This window comes from Athene cunicularia (assembly GCF_003259725.1).
Source record: "Athene cunicularia isolate RWA chromosome 3 unlocalized genomic scaffold, athCun1 chr3_part1, whole genome shotgun sequence".
NCBI lineage: Eukaryota > Metazoa > Chordata > Aves > Strigiformes > Strigidae > Athene > Athene cunicularia.
The window spans coordinates 84,920,625-84,947,124 of record NW_020799097.1 but is presented as its reverse complement, the minus strand read 5'-3'; the positions used below and the strand labels follow the sequence as shown (position 1 = coordinate 84,947,124).

General features: G+C 39.4%; 1 protein-coding gene across 3 annotated transcripts; it reads left to right on the top strand.

Moving 5' to 3' along the window:
• The first annotated feature begins 14,708 nt into the window (after positions 1-14,708).
• Positions 14,709-26,163, top strand: OPN3 (opsin 3). 3 transcript variants are annotated; one of them, XM_026844150.1, is made up of 5 exons: positions 14,709-15,711; positions 16,790-17,041; positions 20,935-22,376; positions 24,240-25,163; positions 25,530-26,163. In XM_026844150.1, exons 1-3 carry the CDS (start codon positions 15,406-15,408, stop codon positions 21,196-21,198), a joined length of 822 nt encoding a protein of 273 aa, XP_026699951.1. In that variant the 5' UTR covers positions 14,709-15,405; the 3' UTR covers positions 21,199-22,376; positions 24,240-25,163; positions 25,530-26,163. The 3 variants fall into 3 exon arrangements, with proteins under 3 accessions (XP_026699951.1, XP_026699950.1, XP_026699949.1); XM_026844149.1 differs by having other exon boundaries at positions 24,240-25,396; XM_026844148.1 differs by having other exon boundaries at positions 24,240-26,163.
• The last annotated feature ends 337 nt before the right edge of the window (positions 26,164-26,500 follow it).

Sequence of the window (26,500 nt, the reverse complement as noted above, 5' to 3'; positions counted from 1 at the left end):
CAGGGAACTCTGCACAGTGCATCCACCTCACAGACAGACACTGCCCTTGCCTGCAAGGGGTCCCAGCTTTTATCCCTAAGTGGGACACCTGACCCTTGGTTACTTAAATGAGCCCCAGGTGTCCCACATTACCCAATGGCTCTCCCTGCCAGGCCTGCCGCACCCTGGAGGGAAGCCTAAAGGCAAACTCACCCCCCTTTATGAAGGGCTGTGGGAATCACCCATATGTCAACCTTAATTTGGGGCTTGGGGTTGAAACCCCAGCATTTCAGCTACATAATTTGTCACTATAAAAGTTATCCATTGTTGATGCTTTCCTGCATCCCTTTATTTAATAAATTTGTTCCCGAAGAAATGTAGGTGAATTCATGGGCCTTATCTACAGACTAGTCAAGCTAGCATCACTGGTTTGCAATGTATCTTCCTGTGCTTGGTCATGTTACTTTCTTCTTCCATAATGTTTCAGTGGGAAGAAATTTTTTTTTATGTTGTATTAGAAAAGTGTGTGTTTGTGTGTAGTTTGTCATATGGAAGTAGAGATTAAACGCACAACTTAATGTTCAGGAATACCTGTTGCCTGAATTTACTTTGTTCAGCTACCATGTAAAGGCATAGAAAATACATAATTTGGTGCTAACCTAATAAAGTTATGTCTAATCTTAAGATTTCCTTTAGTATGTAGTATTGTTTTCATGTTCTCAGTTGGAGAAAAAATTGTTCTTTTCCCTTTGTGAAGATAAGTGGTTCCCCACCTAACTGAGTGGGGTAGCAGGGGCATGTCAATACTGAGGGGGGGCAAAAAAATTAATTATACCCTGCAAGTAGCATCGCACTGTGTTTGCCATCTGGACTATTGCCACCACAGCTCCTGTTTTAATCTTGTAATATGTCTAAGAGTAGTGGGTTTAAGGCCTTTGGGTGTTTTTTGTTGTTTTTATTTATTTTTGTTCGTTGTGTTTCATTTGTTTGTTTTTTGTGGTGGCAAAGGTACTGGTTGAAGATTTACTTTGGAATAACCAGGTATTACATTTATAAATACACTTTTCTTGTATATGAAAGCCCAAGTTGGCTATTTTGAGGTCGTGGTGGGGAAGGTAATGTAATGGAAGTCTTGTATGCGTACTACCTAGCAGCGCTTCTTAAAGCGTAACGCTCCCCCCGCTGCCTCCCCCCAGGAACTTTTGGCAACAAAAAGTGCATTCATTGATCAGAAGACATACAAAATTGGTGGGTTTTAAAAGTGAAGTTCTTATTAACTAAGCAGAGTAGTTAGAGCTTTGCAGTTTTCAATTGCTCAGTAAATCAGAGTGACCTAATAAAGACTAAAGTGGTGGTAGTTCTGATACCATGTGAGGTTACTTTAGTGCTGTGGACATGTGCTGGGATTGGACCTAGCCCAGCTCATTTTACATTGAATAACCAATACCTGTTTATTTACAGCTGTGCGATTACATTCCTGAATATGAACTTGGACATTGCTATGTGAGCTTTCTGTACCAGCTCTTCAGGCCCAAAGGCTGTTCAAACTTAAGTTAAAATAAGAAAATCCTTGTGTAATTTTTTTTCTTGGAAGAACAGCCCATAAACCCCAGTACTTAGTATAAGCTGCCTTCTACATTTGACCTATAAATGAGAGGTTCCCCTGACAGCAAACAAATTTGGGACAAATGATTAAACCGCTTTTTTTTTTTTTTTTCCCCTAGGAATTTTGGATGGAGAGTCTGAAAATTTACTTTGTAAAAGTGCTTCTCACTTTACCAACCAGTCTTGCAGTTTGGAGGCACATGAGATCTAGAACTTAGACACTGTAAATGGATTTTTGCATTCTGAAATTTTTCAGCTGAGAAGGTGGCAACAGAGCTACAGATTTTCTGTCTAGGAATAAATGGCTATTTTTTGTGTTCCATGTAATAGTCTACTTCTGCATTATTGTGGCTGTCACGTCTTGCTCAGATAAGGGAGACATGTGACTTATTCATAAATCCCCAACTGAGTGGACAACAGTGAGACAAGTCTTGAAGTCCAGACATTTATTAACTTCCCAAAATGGATACATGATAATTGGCTAAGTATATAATGAGTTATGGCAAGCAATATAGTATGCCTTGCATTACTTAATGGTAGTGAGGGAAAAGGTGAAAAAGGAGGGAGACTGAAAAAACAGAGAAATAGAGATCACCAGTCCAGGTTCATCAGGTATGCATCCATCATCTTCACTTCTTCATGTCCTCTTTTTTCTTTCTCCCCTGTCACTCCTCCCCCCCTCAATTTATACACACTTTCCTTGGGTCCGTCCCCCAGGTTGATTCACATACCTACATATCCCATCTATGGGGAGGGGTAAGGTGCTTCATGGGATGATGTAATTAGATGATCTTGTTAATCTTTATTAGCATATTCAGGGATGTCAGTATTCATTTTGTGGATAGTGAAGCAAAGGCCATTCACTGGACAGATGGCTCTTGAAACTACAGGTGCACCAGAGCAGAACTGTCCCACCTTCATAGACTCCCAGCTCCCTTCCAGCTGCATCCTCTGCTCTGCAGGCAGCCTTATCAGCTCTAAACTCCACACTATCCACCCTATGACTATAGTTTCTCTACTTGTAAGTGTTTGAGACATTTCTCAGCTCAGAGGGCCTCCAGTCCCCCCCATCCCTTATTTCTCTCAGACCCTGTTTTGGGGAGTTACAGTTCATTTCTCACAGTGACTTTATCATTAGGTAAGCCCATGTAGTAATACCTGCTCCTTGTGTTGCATTGTACAGCTCAGAACTTGTTCATACTAATGTTGGCTAATTTTTCTGGGACGACAGATTTTAATTGAGCTTTTAGAACATGCAGAGGTCTGCTTGCTACAGTGCAAAACTTATTTTGACTACCAAGCATCTGTCCTTGTCACGCAAGTAACTCCCAATTTTCTTTTACTCATTAGATTCTGAAGTCAAGATACAGTTAAGGTACATATGTCTTCACAACAGAGGCTATGAAAAGAGCTTCTCTGCTGTTACAAAGACATTCTTAGCACTCCATGTATTAATGTGGGGAAAATGATATAGATCATATGGCTAACTGACAAGTCTTAGTCTAAGCTTTGATGATGTGGTTGTCTGTCTTGGGCAGTAATCCCCTTTTAATTTAGTTATTGAGTTCTAGTCTTTATTTTTTTAACAGGTGATGTATCCTTATGGAATACAATAGCTACTTCAATTAAGTGATGTATTTAAAATAGTGAGGGTCGTCACCTTTCCATTGAGGCGTACAGTCCACTCGATGCTGGTCCCACTGAGTCTGCCTTATGTAAAAGGATGTAACTCTTTCGCTGTTTGTAGCCAACCAAGGTTCAAGTACTAGAGATCTGTGTATTCTCTTTATCTGGTTTAGTAGTATAACTCATACCTGGGAGGTTTGCTTTTTATCACTGAGAGCATGGGGTTTTGGGTATAATTGCTAGAGAAGACACCTGGTAGCTAAATATATCCAAATGTCTTAATTGACAGACATGGATGCCCTCTTACCTGAAGAAAGAATTTGTTTAACTGTAGAATACAGGCTCAGGGCATAATAACGTTTATGTGCATCTGCTGGCTTTTCACAAAGAGACAAATAAGTTTGGGTTTGTTTTTTTTTTTAAATGACAGTGACTGTTGCAGAACTTGATGTGTGCAAGAGTCTGTATTCTGCCCATCCACAGGCAGTGGATGTCTGCCTTCTGTATGTAGGAATAGGCCCTGAGGGTTCAGAAGTAAGCCAGTCTGATAGCGTGGAACATACATGTGTACCTCTCAAGCATAAATCATTTCATCTACAAGTGATGGCAACTAAACCATCTGCCGGTAGTGTTCTTCTAACGCTTTCTGATATGTTTAATTGAGCAAGGGAAGAAAGGAGTGGAAAAAAAATGGTTGATATTAGGAATGGTCTTGAGGAACAAGAACCAAAATCGTGTATCTGAGACAGTCTCTTGGCAGAAGATTGCATAGTAAGGGTGTACTCTGGGGTAGGCTTTATATCATTTCACCCAAATTGTTTCTGATAGACAGGCTAGCACTACTGAAGTGTAATTAGAGACCTCTGTCTTTCCTAACTGTAAGCAGTTCTTGTAAGGGTGAATAAACACTGCCAGCTTTTAATGTCAAATTAATTGAAGTATTGTGACCCTTCTGGACAAGTCACCATTGGTATACAGCAGCTAGATATTGATGACCTACCAAGTAAATGGTGTATACTCCCTTCTAGTAATGTAAACTGAAGGATGGGAAAATTTGTAAGCAGTTTTAGAGATTGTACTTCTCTGAAAAGCTGCAGAGTGCAACTGAGGTTATTTTATTTATTTGTTTTAAGGCAAGCTGATTTCCCCTCCTCCGCCTTCTCTCATATATACACACAATAACGAAGTAAGGATTAATTGCCAGAGAGTGTCCTATGGACTTGGCTTCACTTACAGCCTGTTTTAAAACAAAGCAAAAACATCTGTATATAATTGTTAGCTACCTTATCTAAGGCTGTTTTCTGCACACTGAAAGAACAATGCCCTGTGCCACCCTCTTCCATTACCAGTGTATGTTATATGATGTGATTTTAATCTCACTAAAAGCATTTTCTGTGGTTACTCAGCAGACAGTTTTAGGATCTTATGTTACAGACAGCTGGAGACTCAATCAGCATGCTTTCAGATTTAACAAAATTTTTATTTTTGTTTTTGGAAGTGAATTAACCACTTGGAGGATTGAACATGGAAGAGGTGATTAATTCAACTGTAGTTTGATAGGAGAGGTGTATATAAAATATACTTGAAGTCTGTTGTGTCTCGGAGAAGTGACTTTCATCTACCTACATATGACTGTGGATGCTAAAATTTGTTGAAAAAATAGGAGTGATACATAGCTGTTGCCTAAAACATATAATAACACCTGATTCCTGAATTCAGATAGTCTGGTTACATAGTTTGTGAAACAAAACTACATCCAGAGTCCAATAGCACCTTGTTTTGCCATGGACAAGAAGTTACTTCTACTAAATTGCTGCTGTCTAGTTTTTCAAATGTGAGGGAGGTGAGGAGGGATTGCAGGAGAGTGCCTTTTCCCCCCTGATTAGGTATGCAAAATAGTAAATCAGCACGTGAATGTAGGTCAAGGATTAAGTGATATAGAAAATATGTCATTTGACAGAAGTCATGGTTTGTCTCAGCTCTGAATCTCCTTCACTACGTTAAGCTGTAGTTACTCTGTAGAGATGCTCAGTCTTCAGGGATACATACCTGATACTCCCTCTGTCCAAATTTTCAGGGAGCAACGTGGCAAACCATGCAAATAAGCTGCATATTGCATGGAGAGCGCAGAAGCAGTTGTGATTGTTAAAACTAGTTGAAACTAACGCTTCTGTTCTGCAGGCATTGTATGTTTTTGTTCTAATTAAGGTTTATAAAATCAAACACGTGCATTGTATGGGACAACGCACTGCAGCTCAGGTGTGTTTTGCACTTTTTTCCATGATGACCTACACTGAGCAGCTTCAGTATTTAATCATTTATCCAGACTAATGTGACACCTAGAAAAACACAGTACAGAGGAAATAATTATCACTATGAGACATAATCATATCTACACTAAATGCAGTATTTCAGTAGGAAAATTATAAAAAATGGTAAAAATTAGAATTTTCTTTCCAAAAAAACCCAAACAAAATATTTATCATTCCTTCACGATTCTGAGTGGCTGGCTGCTGGAGAAGAGGAAGAGTTGGAGCATAGACATTGTGTGCTATTGACTGAAACAAGAAGACATTCTTCCTTTGCTACATTTTACCTACACAGCTTAATGGGAATGACCCCATTCATAGGAGGGTAATTGCCCAGGCTTAAATCAGAGCTAAAACTAGCATCTGTAGTTCCTAAGCACAAGGAGTGTTTATGTTTATAACTAGTACTTACAAACAGGAGTATTCTCTGAGATGAAAATCTGTAGATCAGACAAGCATTATCTGTAAACACTGAGCAGTCAGGTCTTTCAGAAGGAGAAAGACTGATTTGCTAGTAGAGTAAATCAGACCTCAATCTTGGGCCTTAATCTTGAATCAAAATATATACATCTCAAGTATCTCAAGAAGCTTTAAGCACAACAAAATTTGCTTCAAGTGAAAACCAAAAACTTCTGAAATGCATATTTTTGCTAAGACTAATTCCCTCATTTGCCTCTCCCTTGCCTGAAGAAAAGTACAGGTTCTTACTTCAGGGGCTAATACCCAAATGATAACCGTAATGGCTTTCTGTAACAGATTTTTTTTTTTTTTTAATCAGCACATATTTAATCATATTAAATTATGCAACTTGCTCAGAATGAAATTTAAGTAATTTCCAGAAAAGCTGCTTGGGAGGGAAGTAAAATTCAGTGCTTTCCTCTGCATAGGACACAAAAACTTAATTGCACGTAAAAAAGGGATCATCCACATGCATAAATCATATATGAGTTAGTTGGACGCAGTGCAAGAACATGCATGATGTGAATATGTAGTGGGCTAAAAAAAGGCAAGTCTCTTCCAGGTGAGGGCTACCACCAAAGTGTATGGCATGATGCAAAGCACAACATCTCTGAGGACAGCACAAGATGCCTTGCATCTGTGTGCTCTTGGCAAATCGCTGTGAAGATTTGACTTAATTCAGGTAATGCTGTTACACTGGTTACAATGGACATCATTACCTGCTGTTTACCAGCCAACCAAAACTGACCCCAAATTAGTGTACTGGGGGAGGGACAATGGGGGACAGGAGAGAGAATGGAACATGGAGTCCTCTTTAACTTATAATGATTTGAAACAAAAGATTCATGGTTGCTTCACAGGGGTGGTACAGGTCAGTTTATTGAAAGGATGGGCACCAGAAGGTGGCGTGTAAGAGTAGTGACAGATACCTCAATTGGCATATGTATTAGATTCTTGAAGTTTCATTATCCTTGGATGGATGGCCTGTATTCTCACTTCTTTAATGGTAGTTGTGACTTGAGATCCTTCATGGTCATATATTTGTCTTTCAGTTTGATTTCTGAGCATGCGAAGAAAAACAGTAGTTGTACTTGCTACTGCCATGTATTTCCATCCTTTCCCACCAAAATGTGTGATATAAAACTATGTATTTGTAGGCAGCAGGACTGAAAAGGAGATAACAAAAATGGAGAAATACAGAGGACAAGAGAGGCTTATGTGTGTAAGTGGAGAGGTATGCCAGGTATGGCTCTGAAAACAGATTTAAGAGAATCTTTGAGAGAGTGACAAATATTCTGTTTATATGAGACTTGTGTGTGTCTACTCTAGGTAATGCAGTGTTGCTTTTCTTTTCTTTATTCCTGCCGTATCAGCTAAAAATTTTGGGAGTCAATTCCTGCTGCCTCACAAGGGTATGGCTCCACTTGGAAAGTGCCAGCTCAGTGCTATGGGGGAATTGGGGCATCGAGACAGACATGTTACATAGCTGAAGGATATTCTATCTGCTTATCATCTGAAATACGCAGGACCTAGGCTTGTAAAGAGATGATGCGTACTAGAGTGTCACATGAAAGAGACCCTGAAGTCTGCTGATTTAGCCAGCATAAAGCTAAATAGCAGATGCATGCAACCATTTATCATGAGATAACATTGAGGACAACATGCAACCACCACCTTCCACCTCCTCCCCTGCTTCTGAGAGCTTCAACCTCACAGGATATGGAGTCTCACAAATTGCTTAATTTCATAGCATAATACCATCAGTACTAGGGACAGTTACCACAGTGTCCCCAGGTACATGCTTACCAACCTCTGTGCTTTATTTATCATGAGTAGTTAAAGAACACTTAGACCTGTTCTTTACTGTTAAAGTTCTCGGGTTGTTTTGAAACTTGACATCACAACTGGAGGCAACATGGAGAAATCAATGTTAACAATTAGTCCCTACTGGGGAGGGGGGAGGATAAATCTGTATTTTATTCCACAAAATGCATAACAAGAAGGTTATATTTTTCACTCTTGTTAGTAAGTTGTCTTCAACACTTGTCTGTTGGTGTGGAATTCCAGTTGCTAATACAAATGAAAACCTTGGGTTTACTTCTGTTTTAACCTGAATTAGCTAACTCGGGTTAGCATTGTGAATTTATTATTTTTTACGGTAGGAAAAAACTCTCAAGTTTCTTTTATAATTTTTGATCTGAATATGCAACTATGACTGGAAGTAGATAAAATAATATCATATGCTACTGCTCGTTTGCCTAGAAGTTCAATGAGTAGACAAAAGAAGGGTATAGCAAGCCAGGTGATCTTTTCCTCTAATTTAAATATGATTGTAATCCAAATTAAATTATGATCTTTATGGAGACTTGCATAGTGTTTGAAAATCAAGGTGGCTACATGTGTATGTTATCCCTACTTGTTTTTAAGTATAGGCTCTGCCAAAAAGGCTTAATGACCACAAAAAAAGCAAAGAATCCTTGATGCCCAGCATAGTTAGCCGATCAGATCCACCAGATGCATCATGTTTCAGATATATGTCTTGCTGAGATCAGTAGGTTTATCTGAATCACAAATGACAAATGCTTTTGATTGTTTTGTACAAAATTCTGCATTTAAAATCTGTGATCATCTAACCATTCCCTCACTCCTGCCAGGCATAAGCATTTAGTGTTAATATTGGGCAAAGATACAGAGCTGTGAACTGGCCATAAAGAGTGACCTGTTAGGAAGCAAGATAAGCTTTATGATAATGTTTTAAAAGAAGAAATCACTAACAGTGGGAAGATGATTGAAAGATGATGAAGTGGAGCCTCATATAGAAAAGGAAGATATTTAGAATGAAGTATTTCTGAAAGCTTTGAGTTAAAATCCGAAGTGAATAATAGATGGAGTCCTTATGTACAGAGGCTCCATTCATGTTTAATATGAATTTTGCTCGAATGAAGACTTCAGGATTCACTCGTGAATTCTTTGCAGTGAAGCATAATAAACTTGACTTGTTTTCTATAGCTTCATTGACATTCTTTGGGAAAAATCTGGACAACAAGCAAATACGCAGTGCATCTGAGAAAACTATGATACAAAGGTTAATTTTTATATATTTGTTTCAAGCTTTAACTGTGTATCTGGAACTACTTTTACACTTCTGCTGTAATCTTGCAGAACAAAACACGTCAATCTAGAGGATTAGCTTTTATAGAAATTATTTTGATATGACAGCTTTGGCTTCAAGGGCAAACTGATAAGCATGTCCGTTGCAAGCTTATTTGATAGCTACTGATTCAGAATCTATTTTCTTTAAAGATGGAAAGTCTGATTAAGGACAGACTTCTAGACCTCTGCAAATAAGTCTGCTGGGGTGGGAATATATTAGAAGCAGGCCTTTTAAGAAATGAGCCCTTAAATCCATTTGGGGATGACTTCAGAATGAATGGCTTCTTACTGAACCCTTTGAAGTGTGCATCTGGATTGGCCTTGTGAACAGCTCTGATGTACTTCATGAAAGCTATGACATAATATGTAGATTGAAGAATTACTCTGTAGATGCATCTTTAGGTGTCATATTTGTTTGCTATCTTGATATTGGCATTAATAGGCTAATAGCAGATTTAATAGAATCCTAGATTACCATAGGGGAAAGAATAAATAAAATAATCTCAAAAGGAAATGCAATTCTTTCGTTTGTTAATTGGAACCAAGAGCTGTAAAGTTCCAGCAGTACTCTAGGATGTTGCATATACCACAAATGCTGCTTGAAACCATCCCTTGACATCAGAGCTAAACTCCAGCTGAATTAATTTCACCCACCAAAATGTATGAATTCTCCCTTCTCCACTTGTCATTTAATTATAATTTATTCCTTTGAGAAGATATTTTCCACTTTTGGGATCAGTGCAACCAAAGTACAGGTATTACCCAAATAAGTAACAAATTAATTTTTGTTTGTTTGTTTTTCTTGTGTAGAAATTTGGTTGGAACTTGACAGTACTATTAGCATATTGGGAAAAAAAATGCAGATTGTCAAAATGCACGTTTCACACTGTAGCGCACTGAGTTTGAACAGACTTTTTCAAGCTTTTTGCTACTGCAAGTGTTACTAGTTCTTATCGTTACATGTGGAGGTGTCAGGCATATTCCATCTCTCTCTTAGAATTGTACAAGACCCTTGGGCGTTTTCTGCTGTTCTGGCTTTGCAGTTTCATAATGGAATTTGTTGCCACAAAGCGTGCACAAAGAATAGATGAAATTCCCAATAGTTGAGAAACTCAAATAACACAAGGTTTCCAGTTGTTGCTGCAGATCATTCACAGATATGAAAGTCTGTTCCTACTTTAATGGTCTCTCCATGAGGCTATTCTAGTTACACAAGCTAATCTGCACTTCTTCTTTCTCTTAAGTTTTTCTTAGAAATATAAAATGTGCTTTGGTTGCATTTTGATCCAGAATGGAAGAGGCATAATGGGGAAAATTTAAGTTGTTTTCTGTTCTATTCATGCCCTTGCCTGTACTGGAGTCCCCTTAAAAACAAGGAACCTCCTCTGGCCCCCAGTGCAAAACTGGACCTTATTCTCCGCTGAATGTTAGTGGAACATAAGTTCCTAAGCAATTTTGACAATTTTGAAGATTCTACCTATTGAGGATTTTTTTATACTTTAGAGTTAGGAATAAAATAAATAGCTGAAACTTTTACAAGCTGTAAAACTGTTGCCATGAATTACAGTCATTATTTCTATCAAAAGTAAGAGCTCCCCAGTTTGTGGTATAACAGAGTTTTGCAGCTGCTTGTATTTTGAGGCCTTAAACAACTTGTGGTAATAACATTTGAAACCTTGAAATTGAAGGCTTAACCTTCAAATTACACAGACCTTACACAGTAAAATCAAAACAAGCTTTATCTTGTACAGATTTGTGCAAGCTTTATTTCTTTTTGAAAAAAAGGCACCAAAACACACAGTACACTAATAAAGATGTTAATGTCAAGTATATGGAAACAGTTCTGAAAAAGACCAACTACTAGATTATTTTGGGCTAATAGGTGTTTAACTTAAATCTGAGAGTTACTCTGTAGATTTTCTATATTAAAAAGAGGGACAAATAAAATTTACAACTCAGTTATTCTCATCCTGTAGGACTACAGTAGTATTTCATATACTTTTTTTTTTTTTTAAAAAGAATACTCTTTTTGGTAACATTAAAGAAGGGGAAAGCAAATAAAGCAGTGCAATCTTAAAGAGATTCCTGTGAGTTACACTGCTTCTGAAATGCTGCTGACACTACCCAGAAATTGTTCCTCTGGCTATTTCTGTTGTACTCAGCAATGTCCAAATGCTGAGAGATGCTGCCTGTAGTTCGATTCCACTCATTCAGTAAAAGTAGTTTATTGGTAATCCCTCATCTGAGAGTTAAAAAGTGCTCATCTGCCCATTTAATAACATGTTTACTTAGATGTGATGCATACTCGTAAGATAGCTTCTACCCGTTGAACATAGTGAAATTTTCTTTTCTTATTAATTCCTTTGTCATGTAGAAGTTACAAGAACGACAAAACTCAAATGACTTTTAAACACTGTTACCTACAGCACTCTCCACCAGAATTAATGTTTTTTTCCCCAGGTCATGGACTTTCGAATACACATTTTACTGTAATATGCTGTGACCCGCATTTCTTGCTTCATGGCTGCATGCTACCCGACACTTCTTGAATACCAAAAGAACAGGCATTTGCATTTCAGTACATACTGCCCAACAGGCTAACCAATGTACCTTTTAAAGTTCAGGTACAAAAATGAAATAACCCTGTAAAGAGCAGTGGTTTTAGACTGAAAGCTGAAAGGGGTTTCATCTAAAACTGTTCTTAAGATCTCTGTGTAAGAAACAATTTTTAGAGATACTGAGCTTCTAGTGACTTCCTTGAGAATGTCAAGGACTCTGTAAATTATTGCTTCTGAACACCTGTACTTTCCACCAAGTGTGTGTGCATTTCACTACTTTGTCATGGCCAGAATTCAGTACTCGTATATAAAAATTGGTGGAGAAATATTAAGAGTACACAGGGAAATTAGTCATTGGATGCCATTATAGGGAGAAAGAAGGTAGTAAAGAGCAAGAGTTTAATTTAGGAATTCTGACTTGTCATCCTGAGGACCTGCTCTTTCTCTCCACTAATCACAGACAAAGTCTTAGTGTACTATGTAAGCAAACTGAGCCTACAATTGAGCGATATGAATTTTCTCCATAAGCATGTCTGTGGATGATTTTAATAATTATCAGGTAAAAATTTGTAATACATAATCTTTGGGCACAGAAAAATGGAGGGAACGTCGTGCCTTACCTTGTGTTCAGGCAGTAGAATGCATTTAATTGTATAAAGCATTTACCTGAGCTCACATGAGTGTAGAATAGTATCTATATAATTCTATAATTATTTTCTAACTCCTATTAAGATCTTGCTTAGATCCACATTCTTCAATGTATTTTTAGCATCACAGAAACATCTAGGTTGGAAAGGACCTTGAAGATCACCCAGTCCAACTGTTAACCTAACACTGACAGTTCCCAACTACACCATATCCCTCAGTGTTATGTCAACCCAACTCTTAAACACCTCCAGGGATGGGGACTCCACCACCTCCCTGGGCAGCCCATTCCAACACCTAACAACCTGTTCTCTAAAGAAATGCTTCCTAATATCCAGCCTAAACCTTCCCTGGTGCAACTTGAGGCCGTTACCTCTTGTCCTATTGCTTATTACTTGGTTAAAGAGACTCATCCCCAGCTCTATGCAGCCTTATTTCAGGTAGCTGTAGAGGGTGATGAGGTCTCCCCTCAGCCTCCTCTTCTCCAGACTAAACACCCCTAGTTCCCTCAGCCGCTCCTCATACGACCTGTGCTCCAGACCCTGCACCAGCTCCGTTGCCCTTCTCTGGAAATGCTCGTGTCATTCAATGTCCTTTTTGTCGTGAGGGGCCCAAAACTGAACACAGGAATCGAGGTGCGGCCTCACCAGTGCCGAGTACAGGGGTAAGATCCCTTCCCTGTCCCTGCTGGCCACGCTATTGCTCTCATAAGCCAGGATGCCATTGGCCTTCTTGGCCCACTGGGCATACTGCTGGCTCCTGTTCAGCCAACTGTCAATCAGCACCCCCAGGTCCCTCTCTGACTGGCAGCTCTCCAGCCACTCCTCCCCAAGCCTGTAGCGCTGCTGGGGGTTGTTGTGGCCCAAGGGCAGCCCCCAGCATTTGGCCTTATTGAAACTCTTCCAGTTGGCCTCAGCCCATGGCTCCAGCCTGTCCAGGTCTCTCTGCAGAGCCTCCCTACCCTCGAGCAGATCAACACTCCCACCCAACTTGGTGTCACCTGCAAACTGACTGAGGGTGCACTCGATCCCCTCGTCTAGATCATCAATAAAGATGTTAAACAGGAGTGGCCCCAAAGCCAAGCTCTGGGGGACACCACTTGTGACCAGCTGCCAACTGAAGAACCTTCAGGACCTAACAGCATGTTAGCTCCTGAAAAAGGGCATGAAGGACTTCCTTTTAACTTCACTTAAAAAAATCGCAACCAACAACCAAACAAACCCTAAGTCTTTTGGAAACCCTCTACTCCACATTTGCTAGTGCAATTTCTCTTTCAAGCCATGAAAACAAAATTCTACAGCAATGACTTATAAAAGACAAAAACCCCACAGAACTATACATAACTAACTGTGAAAGTAGTATGCCTTGCTTTCTGCATGCACGGTAATATCTACTTCTCTTTGTGATGAAGGTTTAAAGATAACACTGGCAAAAAATGTACGTATTAAAAAAAAAGTATCATTTTAAAGGGAGCCATGACAAGAATATGACACATTTTCCTTTAGAGTGTGAAATCTTTCGTGTTAATCTAGAAAGCTTTCTAAACTAATCACTTCTAAAAAGAGATTCTTTAATACTTGCAGGATAAAGTAACTTTCTTAGAGATATTAAAGCACATCCTACTGTGAGATACTTTGTTAATGGTATACTGGTTTTGCTGTTGAATGCCTTTACACAGAGGCCATGTCAGTCTAGATTTTCTTAGTTGCCTTCCTAAAATCCATGTTGCTGGTGCTTGAGTGTATTATTGTTAATTTGTCTTCCTTAAATGCTTATTGGTTTTTCCAAAGTGAGATCAGATATCTGTGATATCCTTTGGAAGTTCCTGATGGATATAATGGTTATTCTCTCTTTGGCAGTGAAATCTGCATGTTTAACCTTCTCACAGCTATCTAAACGCATGTTGTGACAAATAGGAATGTACTTGAAGAAATTAAATTCTCTGTGTATGTGTGACGAAATACTCATGCTTCATATTAAATAAAATGTACACAAATTTGGACACAGTTATTTGTATAGCCTTAGAGTGCTGTGAAATATAATTTGAAATGTCATTTAAGAGTCTATGTATATGAGCTTGATGACTGAATTGTGACAGATTTCAGGTGACTGGCACATGCCTGATAGGCAGTTTGTTTTTTGATCATCAAGTTTCACAGACCATTGAAACAGAAATCCTTATATTCTAATCAAGGCAGAATTGCCTTGATTACATTAAATTATAAAATTGTCTTGATAGGGTAATATTGAGAGCTGAAAATTGGTGATTTCTGTTATAACATGTTAATAACTGTGTAGTAGTGGGGTTGAGGTAAACAGAAAAGGAAGAGAGTGCACAAATAATTGAAAGGAAAACTGTAATATTTTTATGATAATATCAGGGTAGGAAAGGACACTCAAAGTAACCCAGTGTCTTCCAGATGGGACTCCTTCAGCAATGTAACACTCTGCTTTCCTGGTTGTTCTTTGATATGCAAAGATTTCCAGGAAATCTTTAAAGAACTTGGAGTTCTGTTCATTTTGTTCACATCAGATGCTTTCAGTTGTTTAAGGCTTTCTTTGACTTCAGTCTCAACTCTGAATTCCCTAGGTTTCTAAGAGATTGTTTTATTGCTGATTATAACATTTCTATATAACAGCTTTTTCTTCAAAAAAATCCCAAACAAACAACAAACAAACCAAACCCCTAAAACAAACCCCATAACAATTGCCCCTCTGAAGCATGATCTCTTGCTTAATGAAGCAGCATTTAGGAAGAAGTGTTAGTTGTTTGGATTTTTTTCTTTTTTCCCCACGTCCTACTTCCTAGCCATTGTACTTCATGGATCAGATGCCAGCACCCTGCTCTGGGTAGTTCTGAAGTTACTGATACTATCTGAGTTAGTAGTTAGTGAGTAATGGCATGTCACCTAAAAAGCTTATTGGTGTTAGATTTAGGATATAAACTAGCTTATTCTGAGTTAATCTGCTACTACAGGAAACATTTATCAAGAGGACTTCAGTCCAATTTGCCCTATTTGTGAATGGTGTAACTGACTTTCTTTGTTTTTCGTACAGGAATTGTTTCAATTATGACTCTCACTGTTCTTGCCTATGAACGCTACATTCGAGTAGTCCATGCAAAAGTGATTGACTTCACTTGGTCTTGGCGTGCTATCACATACATCTGGCTCTACTCATTAGCCTGGACAGGAGCACCTCTTTTGGGCTGGAACAGATACACATTGGAAATTCATGGATTAGGGTGCTCAGTGGACTGGAAGTCAAAAGACCCCAATGACACCTCCTTTGTGCTCCTTTTTTTCCTTGGCTGTCTAGTAGTACCTGTTGGGATCATGGCCTATTGCTATGGCCATATTCTGTATGCAGTAAGAATGGTAAGTTAATTCAAATAAGACTTCTCTTAATGTAATCTTTCCGGTGAAAAATGTTGATGTTGTACAATAAGCTTGGATCAGAGCCTATATTTGCACTCTCACTTTTTGTTCTATGTCAGGCACCACTAGAAAGGATGTAGGGTTGGAGGAGAACCAACCTAGAGCTACCAAGGTCTATTTGTTGTGTAGTTTTACTGGGAGGCAGGTTGGGGAACTGCTCGTGCTCACCAATCTGCATCAGATCTTCCCTTGAAAAGGAAGAAAAATAAAACTCTGTTAGCAGTTCTCCTTATTAAAGAACACTCTCTTCTACTTGCCACTCTGGAGAAGAAAACTGTAAACCTCTTCCAAGTGGAGATTAAGCCCTGTTAAAACAGTTTTATGTGTTAAGGCAACCCATTTTAATTCAGTCCAGATCTTTAGTGTCAGAAAGTGTTAATGTTTCATATTTTGTGGGTAACTAGTCTGGACCTATTCAACCGTGGTCAACAGTATTGGCACAACTGATAGCTGTTATGGGGAATGCTCACATACATGTCCCATCTTTTCTTCCTTACATGACTCAGATAATACTGGGAACCTGCTGCCTAGTATCCTGTTTTAAATAGAGATTTTGTAATTTTAGAGTAACAAACTATGTGGCAGAGCAGTACTGAGAAATCTATGAATTTTGTGTCATGAGCAATCTTAAGGGAGAAGAAAATCTACAGGATTGTCTTAACTAGTCAGACAAAGAGTGATTAAATGTATACTGAACTTGCTTATGTCAGTGGATGAGGGCAAATTAGTCTTCCAAAATACTTACCATTATAAGTGCAGCATGTTTTGTTACATCACTGGATTTGTTGTTTTTCAGTAGATTTGCTATTCTGGTTTTCCTCAGATTAATTTTTATACTTTATATACACAATAAAAGTCTGGGAAGCACGATGCAAACTTCCAGAAGAATTGTGGTTCATAAGGTATATAGTGTCTGTACCTAAAACTAAATTAATGGATTAGTTATGTATAAATAAATGTAGAACTCTTCAGTTTCAAGTAAATATAGAGCTATTTTACTTATCCTTTTCTTCTACAGCTTCGCTGTGTGGAAGATTTCCAGACTGTTCAAGTGATTAAACTTCTAAAATATGAAAAGAAGGTGGCTAAAATGTGTTTCTTAATGATCTCTACATTCCTTATTTGTTGGATGCCCTATGCAGTGGTCTCCCTCCTGGTAACATATGGCTACAGCAACCTTGTAACTCCAACAGTAGCTATCATTCCATCTTTCTTTGCCAAGTCAAGCACTGCTTATAATCCAGTCATCTATATCTTCATGAGTAGAAAGGTAGGTACATCAAAGATTTTCTTTCTTGAATAATTAGTATCCAATGCCACTGTTGTTTAGCTCTGATTCACTTTAATCTGTAAAACTAAGATGATTTTTTTTTTCTTTCATTTGAACAGCTGGGATAAATGGTAAAGATCTAGTAGAATTAAAATCCTTGATGGTGCTTAAAGCACTGTCTTATCAGAAATTGGATTTTCTATGTTTGAATGCAGGCATGAGCACTCACATGAAAGAGAGGGGAAGGAGTGTCAAAATTTAAGTGTCTAGTTTTGACAGTTTACCCATGAAATAGATTACAACTAGAAAACCTCATCTGAATCACACCCTTACCTCAACAGAGCTCCATCAGAGAAAACTCAGAATATCTAGTGTCTGTTTTTTAGGAAGACAAAACTTGCCTCTGACCAGTTATGGCAACACAAGATTGAACAACTTGGCATAGTATTTCAGATATTACACCAGTAACATTTCTCAGAGTTTCATTGTATTCAAAGTCAGAATCTCATGTGGATGACAGTGAAATGTTTTTTTTGGGGGGACAGTTTATATACTGTTAAGAATACATACTTATCAATGAAAAACAAGTTTTTATTTTTGTCTGCTTTTGTAGTCTTTATTATGAAAAGTAGGCTGCTGATTTAATGGTGGTAACTATCTCATTTCAGTGCTTTACAGAGCAGAGAATGGAAGTATTTGGAGCTATCAGCAACGTGTCAAATATGTGGAAAATAAAGGACTATATATCTTTCTGTAAATCATCAGTACTCTGAAGATAACCACTGAATGCAATTAAGCAGTGCTGGTGAATTATTTAGACATTAAAATATCTTCACTGTGACCCACAACACTTAAGTGAACGTGTAATATGCACATTGTAAACTTCTGAAGCCAAGATTGTATAGAGTTGAAGTTATCTGCAGTTTAGTAGAATCTCTTGGCAAAGGATTAAAAAACCAAGAATGATTGCTAGAAGGATTTCCCTGGTTTTTCATTACCTTTTAGCTCATTATAGAGATGGAATTTTCAGTGACTGCTTACACTGATATGCAATTGCCAGGCAGCAGCCTGAGCCAGCCAGCAGTCTGTAGAGACAAGGCAGCCAAGTCAGTGTGTGAGATCAGCCAGGTAGGCAGCCAGGGAAAGGCGGCGCTGCAGCTCAGGCCAGGCCCGAGGGAGTGCAAGGGTGAGCTGAAATGCTGTTCCCGAGCAAAGGCAGGAGGCCCCCAGTGTGGCATCTTGATTCTCATCCCCTACAGCATACTTCACAGCAGGTCGATGTAAGTTAAACAGCTGCACGATACAGCTGGCCTGGATATGGGGAGCTAACAACAATCATGTTCAAAAGAATTTTTTTTTTTTTTTTTCAACAGAGTGATTTTTTTAATACAGTGGCACTGACTCTCTACCTAGATGCTGGATTGAGTAGTTTATCAGAAAGGTTTTGTATCTTCTGATAGCCAGAAACAAATCAAACTGGTACCAGGCACAATGCCAGTAAAGTCATAGACAGGCTAAGAATGAATCAGCTGAACATGCTTGTTGGAGTTGTGTTGTAAAGTACTTCTCACTCACCTCTAATTCCAGATTAAGACCAAAATGATAATATTTTTTCTTATCTTCTGAGTTATTGTGCTTCCAGAAGGAATCCTAAAACCCTTCTCTATAATATCCTTCTTCTATCTGATCTGTTTTAACATGCTTGTGCCTCTCACTTCTGTGCTACTCAAAGGTACCACTTTATCTCTGAAATCTTCAAGGCCTCCACATGACCATTCTTTTGCACCAGATTATTTTTCTCTGTTATCTTGTGATTTTCTAAATCCTCCTTCCCAACAGGACCTGTTGCCTCCCCTGCATCACAGTTGGATTAATTTCCTATAACAAAACCTCGTTCCAAACTGGCATGTTAGAGAGCTTCTTGCATAATAGCTGGGAAAACAAAGTTACTGGCCATGCAGGATAATACAGAATAATCCTTAAAATAGCTAGATGGGAGGCTGTTGAGAAAGGTGTCCTACTCCCTTTTCAGAGAAAAGGTGGCTTGTTTCTCCTCCCACTCTGTTTGTGGTGGTTTTTTTTGTTTGTTTGTTTTGTTTGTTTTTTTTTGTTTTTGTTTGGTTGGTGGGTTGTTGTTTTTGGTTTTTTTTGTCCTCTTCATACATTCCAGACATGTCTTGTTATGGTTTATTAAAGGAGGAGTAAGCTGCTCACTTTTTTCGTAAAAACAGAGGATTTCCCCAAAGGATCGTGTTTGAGCTTTAGTTGTGTGCAGACATGGAACTGCTGAATGCTTTGCTTTGTGAAGGGGAGACCATAATTGGAGCATTTAAAACAGCACTACTAGTGGAACTATCATTCTGTACACTGATGTGAGCTTTCACTGAATACCTTGCATTATTTAGTCACAAGGTAGAACAGATTTCCTGTATCATAAGTGGTTCCTATTTAGCTGAAAGACTTAGCAGAAAGTGTAAAATTTCATTTTACATCTATGACATTCAATGTTTTTGTTAGAATTCCAGACCCTGGAGTTACTTAAAAGGAAGAAAACATCACTTTGTATCCCCTTCCTCCCCTCATTCCTTTCATATGTGAAATGTTTCTGAGAATATTCTTCCCCAGCTTGATCGAATGCATGATTTTTGAATATAAGAACAATACCTATGGAGCCTAGTCTTCTTGTTTTTTGCAGACTGTTGATTGTAAATCTTGCCGCTGGTAAAATATGAAATTGCATTTCAGTGCCCTCTGCTGGCCAGGTGATCCTGTTCAGCTCTTTGGCCTAGAGAAAAAAGTACCCCCCCCAAAAAAGCTACCATGTTTCTTACAGCACTGAAGGTAACTTGGAACCAGGAGATACCTTGATAAGGACATAGAGTGTGTTATCAGTAAATTCACAGATGACACCAAGTTAAGCGGGAGGGTCAATCTGCATGAAGATAGGGAGGTACTACAGAGAGACTTTGATAGATTGGATCGGCGGGCCAACGTTAATGGGATGAGCTTCAACAAGGCCAAGTGCCAGGTCCTGCCCTTGGGCCACAACAACCCCCTGCACGGCTACAGGCTTGGGGAGGTGTGGCTGGACAGCTGTCTGGAGGAGAAGGGTCTGGGGGTTCTAACTGACAAGTAGCTGAACATGAGCCAGCAGTGTGCCCGGGTGGCCAAGAAAGCCAACGGCATCCTGGCTTGTGTCAGAAATAGTGTGACCAGCAGAAGTAGGGAGGTGATAGTCCCCCTGTACTCTGCACTGGTGAGGCCACACCTGGAGTATTGTGTCCAGTTCTGGGCAACTCAATATGAGAGAGATATCAAGGTGCTGGAGCAAGTGCAGAGGAGGGCAACGAAGCTGGTGAAGGGCCTGGAGAATAAATCCTGTGAGGAGAGATTGAAGGAGCTGGGACTGTTTAGTTTGAGGAAGAGAAGGCTGAGGGGAGACCTCATCACTCTCTACAACTACCTGAAAGGACATTGTAGAGAGGTTGGTGCTGGTCTCTTCTCACAGGTGATTAGTGACAGAACAAGAGGGAATGGCTTTAAACTGCAACAGGGGAGGTTCAGACTGGACATTAGGAAAAAATGTTTCACAGAAAGAGTGGTCAGACAGTGGAATAGGCTGCCCAGGGAGGTGGTGGAGTCACCATCCCTGGATTTGTTTAAGGGTCATTTAGAGGACATGTTGGGGGATATGGTGTAGGGGAGAACTTCGTAGCATAGGGCTGATTGTTCGACTCGATCCCAAGGGTCTTTTCCAACCTGATTCTATGATTCTATTCTGTGATATGCAGAAATATGTTGAGTCATTTACTGTACTGCCATCTTCACTGGATTGTACACAATAGTGAATGCTTAGGAAGCTGTAACTTCATTCTATTTATTCTCTCTTGCAGTTTCGACGGTGTCTTTTGCAACTCCTGTGCTTTCGATTGATGAGATTCCAGAGGACTGTGAAAGAGATACCAGCAACGGGGAATGACAAACCAATACGACCAATAGTTATGTCTCAGAAAGGAGGGGACAGGCCTAAGAAGAAAGTGACTTTCAGCTCTTCTTCTATCATTTTTATTATCACCAATGATGACACTCAGCAAATAGATGACGACAGTAAATACAATGGGACAAAAGTAGATGTCATCCAAGTAAAGCCATTGTAGGGATGAGCTGAAGAGATGTGAGAATGAGATGGACTTCAGCCAGTAGACTGTTCAGGTTGGAGACCAGTTTCAGTGGCAGTGGTGGTCAGACTGCCAAGGGAAACCACATTCTTAAGCTGTGAAATACTGAAGGGATTCTGCATCTGAAGCTCTTTAGGCAGTTCAGTTTCGGTCACAGTACTGAAATCTCTGCATCTGTGCCAAAATTGCTGATGATGTCTTTACTCTGAATTTTCTTAAAGTATATTGTAGGATCGCCATTCAGGAGAACTTGGTCAGGCTGGAGGAATGCACTGACAGAAATGTTACGAAGTTCAGCAAGGACAAGGGCAAAGTCCTGTTCTTGAGAAGGAAGAAGGATGCTGCAGCACAGGAGGCTGGGCCCTGGCTGCCTGGGATGCAGCTTTGTGGAAAAGGAGCAGGGCATGATCCTGCAGTGTGCCCTGGCAGAAAGGAAGGACCTCAGCATCCCAGCCTGTACTGACAGGATCAGAGCCAGTAGTCTGAAGTGATTATTCCCTTGACTCAGCCCTCACTAGATCACATCCAGTTTTGGGATTCCAATACAAGAAAGACATCTGTAAATTGGGGTGAGATCAGGCTAGTCCCCCAAGATTGTCAGGGGTTGTAGTACTTGGCCTATGAGGAGAGGCTGGGGGAGCTGCACTTGGAGAATGAGATAAAACCTCTTCAGGGAAACCTGATAGCAACCCTCCAGCAGAGACCAATAGGTCTTCAACATGATGGAACTAGGTTCTTCAGGGTTACTCATAGTGGAAGGACTACAGACAACAAGCATGAACTGAAACAAGAGAGATTTGGATGGGCTATAAGGCAAATTCAGCCCAAGAACAGCCAAGCAGTTGAACAAGTCAGGCTAGAGATTTCCTGAGGTTCCTTCCAGCTTCAGTCATCCTGTGATCCCTGAACTGCCACCATTCCCAGTGGTTATCAGGGAAGAAGGAGGAATGTTTGAAGTTGTCTGTACTTAGTTGGTCTGAATTGGTGCTTTTCAGTGTTGAGGGTGGGAAAAGTGGTGTCTGGGGTTATGGTTAAACCAGCAGCCCCAGAAAGCTGTCCCTGTGTACTCAGCAAGCCATTCACATGGTGCTACCTCATAGGACCTCTGAGCTACATAGTGAAGAAAATCATGCAAATCAAAGCACCAATGAAAAAAGGTCAGTGAAAAGGGAGGACTGGATTTTGTTGTTGTTACAATGTGTGCTTTAAGCATCTTTTATCTTGCATACATTAATTTTGTGCATGGAGCAGGAGCATCATCCTATATCAATCCTGAACCTGCTCTGGCATTCTGAAAGTAACAATTAGAGAAGAGCAGGGTAACTTTTGCCTAAGTTGCAGCGTGAGTAATGATTGTCTTACCTGGAGCTTAGTAAACAGGACAGATAGAGATTTTCAGGTTTTTTCCCTTCACCTTTATAAGTGTTGCTGGTACAAAGTGGTGACAGGATTCTGCCCCAGACATGGCTTCCTGTCAACATTGGGTAAGTTAGAGAGCTAATTTTGAATTATGGTGGCTGCTTCTCTACCACATCCATTGTACTGGTGTAATTTCTATGCCTCAGTCTGCTAAATGGGCAGTGTGGATCTGCAACATGCAGCTTTTCTGTCTCTGTGAAAGCTCTAAGAAAAGCAGTTAAGAAAATACTTGCTTCCTCTGGGGACAAATCTTCTGAGAGGTATAAAGAGAACATGCTATAACTGTTGGCACTGTAGCCATTGGTCCTGCAGTCAAGAATTAAACTTCAAAAATAAATAGAAAAAAAGAATCGGGGTCTAAATGTAGAAGCTTTCAGCTAGTTCCTGGGAGTAGGGAGTGACCTCAACTCAGAACAAGTGTCTTTGTGCTTATGACTGTGCTTTTGAAAAGGCAAGTTTCATATATGTGCATCTCTTTAGAGCTGGTAAACTGTCTCTCTGTCATGTTTAAAAATGCATCCAGAGTCCACTCTGGTTTCTAGATTAAATCATATAATCTGAGAAAAAACAGATGATAAATACTTATCTTTGTTTCTTTCATATTTGTTATTTTTGTTTTGCTACAAATGCATAGATAAATTGTCTTACCGTGTCAAAGATCTGCACTTACTAAAGCATGTTCATTGCAATGTCAAGAACTGTTTTCAACCAGTGATCTATGCACATATATATATTTACAAAAGGAGAAAGATGTACATTACCATTCCATGTAATGATTCCATCCTTTTAACAAAATGTTTGACATTTTTAGTGTTTTAGTGTTTTCTGTATATTGAGCCTTCAATGAGTGATTAAATGTACCTTATTTATATCAATGTGTTCTTGGTGAAATATTTTTTTTCCCCATTGAGAGGGAGATGGTTTGGTATTGTCACTTGTTGGATACAGCTTTAAGGGTGGTATTAGGCCCTGAGAAAACAATAGCATTTAAGAATTCCAGTTGACCTTTGTAAAGGACAAGTATAGTGTCTATAAGGAGGAACTATCCACTGTTCAGATTTATGAAAGTAAAATTTCAGTAATTAACAGGATATGATATTTTAATAATTGATGTGCAACTTATTTACCACTACAATACAAAGCACACTAGCAATAATGTAACGATATAGGAAAACTAAACACTAAAAATTGTTGTAAATTTGTTATCTTGGCTACTTTGTGTAAATTGTGGCCTTAAATGATAAATTTTGTCAACTGTTTGAGGTAACTTACTCAGGTAAGAACTTGAGGTTCTTACAGACCATAAAATATGACTGATTTTGTAAGTGTAGCCTTGTAAATTTAGCATGCTGCAGTCCTATTTGCTCATCTCTTAAGCTTAACTATTTTCTGTGGGTAACTGCATCACTGATGCACAATTCACACCCTGCTACAGAATTTAAGTATTGTAACGGTCTTTGAGTATCACTAGGTTATTTACAGATTTGTTTTTTTAAAAAATTTCAAGCCTGGTTTTGGTCTGTTCTGGGGGTGTCGCAACTGGCTAGTTTATTATAGTGGGGATGAAGAGACTTACACAGGACCTTTCTCTCCCATTACAGGGAATGGAAGAGGAAGATGGTTAGCATTAACATTTGGACCATTAGCTGTTCCTGAAGTAAGAGAAATGCAGAAATAACAAAGAGGAGGAAGAGAAAGTGTGAAGGGCAAAAGGATAAGAAGAGATGAGAAGGTTACATTATGAACATTTAAAATAAACTAGCTGGCAAGAACTTTCATGATTCTGTCATGCAAAGGGAAATGGCAGGTATGGTGAGTACCATGATAGCCTCAGAGACAATTAATTTCTCTTAATGATGTTTCATTAATTTAATGCATTACAGGAAAAATGCATATGACGATTTCGCTAGAATGCCATTTGTAACCTTCAAATGCAGGAGCCTCGGTTACATTGCCTCCCAGCAGCTGGTGCGTTAAGACTCTGTTGGGAGGCAGTTCTGCATCTCCTTCATGCTGGGAAAAGGATCCTCTCTCACCCTGTGTTTTGAGGCAGTCATGAATCCTGAAGCTTGTCCACTGATATGCCAGTGCAGGGGCTTCTGCTGGTGGCCCAAATCCCATGGAAACAAGAAACCATGGGATGTGTGGGGTAGATCTGCTCCACAGCCTTGTGACCTTCCTCCTTTTTTCAACTCCCAGAAGCAGCTAGATTTATACTATATGTATCTGACTTCATGCAGAAGAGTCAAGTCTTATACTGTTAAGACATTATCTTTTATCACTATGATTACGTCAAGAGATCAGTATTCACAAGCTTTATTCTTTGTGCTCCTGTCCTTTGCATAACAGCAGTATCCTGATGCTGTTTCTTGCTCAAGTACTGCAGCAACTAAGTGAAATGGATATCGAAGCACTATATTGTGCCAAACCATCCAGAAAGAACAGCCTTTAAGAATACATTTATCCTTGGCTTATATAAACGACCTTCAGCTCAAGAATGGAATTTGAGTGTATGATGTTCAGAGGTAAGAGATGAGAAAAATCTGACTATGATGGTGGCAGATTTCACAAACTCGTATTTGATCCACATATAAACATCTCAGTTTGAAAATAACTGTTGTCAGGTATTTCTTTTTCAGTCTATTTTACCACAGTAAAGGAGCCTTATTTTTGCCTCTCCTTAAGGAAAAGAGGAGGAGGGGGGTGAGGCTGGAACAATTCCAGAGGGTGGGGATGCCCATTCCTACTGCTATTAAAGGTTAGGAGTAGGTGCCCCTTTTGAGTTGGATGGGTACTTGCACATGCCCCAGTCCCTCCCTCGGTGGCAGCAAAAGCAGGATGAAAAGCCGGAGGGAGAAGTGCACAGCTGACCTCCCTTTCTTCTGCCACAGGCAAGTGCTGCAGCCTCTTCGTTCCAATTGTCTGACACCCAAGGCTGCTTTGCCTGCTGTTCTGGCCTGGCTCTGCATTTCATCTATCCAGCTCAAGCTGAACGTTATGAATGCCTTTCTCTCTCTCCCTCTTTACCAGATTAGTATTGAAGAATTACTTGTAACGCATTAAAGCTGAAGAGGAAATTAAATCGATTTTCAGTACAAATTAGAATGCAGGTTATTAGCAACAGACTTGGCATCAAACGCTGCCTGGACCTGGCTCTTCAGCCTCTCATTTCGTTACATTTTCAACAGTGTTTGCGCTCCCTCTTGTGGTTTGCTCAGCCCGGTGCTAGTTGATAGAAGAATGTGCCTGGCCTTCTAAAAACCTGTTTTCATTACATATTTCCTCTGCATATGGGAAGATTCGCTGTTTTGCGTCTATTATATTTTGTTTATATTGCATATACTTCTGTCTTTGAAAATTACGGGAAATAGATATCTGTAAATAATAGGAAACCTTGCCTGTCACAGTGATAATTTGAGGACCTTATGTCTGCACGTTCTGGAGAACGCAGCCAGATAGAAGGCTGGTTGTATAGATTGTGTAGGCATGGTGCTGGAGCAGCATATTAAAGTGCTTCTAAATCCATTTTTTGCCTCGCTGAAACTTTTTCCAAATGAAGGTAAAATTCCATCTGTTACTTCTGAAGGCAGCCTGAGGTCTGCTCTGAGGGAGAATAAAGTATATGCATATTATATGTTAGCCATGTGAGTTTTCACCAGTCTATAGATAGATGATTGAGTCTGAGGCCAGGGTATAGTGTAGAATTATTAAACCTTACTTAATAGGCCTTCTGCCACCCTCTTCTTTATTTATATTATCTGAATTTCTATTATACTAGGGAGCTTCCAGGTGTAGCTAAAATGGTATTTTGTATCTGTGATGGATGGATCTGAGAGAAATGAGAAAATACTCTTAATCTTTA

What these genes read in the sequence shown, in the direction of transcription:
- OPN3 (XM_026844150.1), top strand. Translation starts at nt 15,406, where the DNA reads ATGACTCTCACTGTTCTTGCCTATGAACGCTACATTCGAGTAGTCCAT. An exon ending in TTCTGTATGCAGTAAGAATG is followed by an intron (nt 15,712 to 16,789) that starts GTAAGTTAATTC and finishes TTTCTTCTACAG; the next exon opens with CTTCGCTGTGTGGAAGATTT. An exon ending in ATATCTTCATGAGTAGAAAG is followed by an intron (nt 17,042 to 20,934) that starts GTAGGTACATCA and finishes TCTCTCTTGCAG; the next exon opens with TTTCGACGGTGTCTTTTGCA.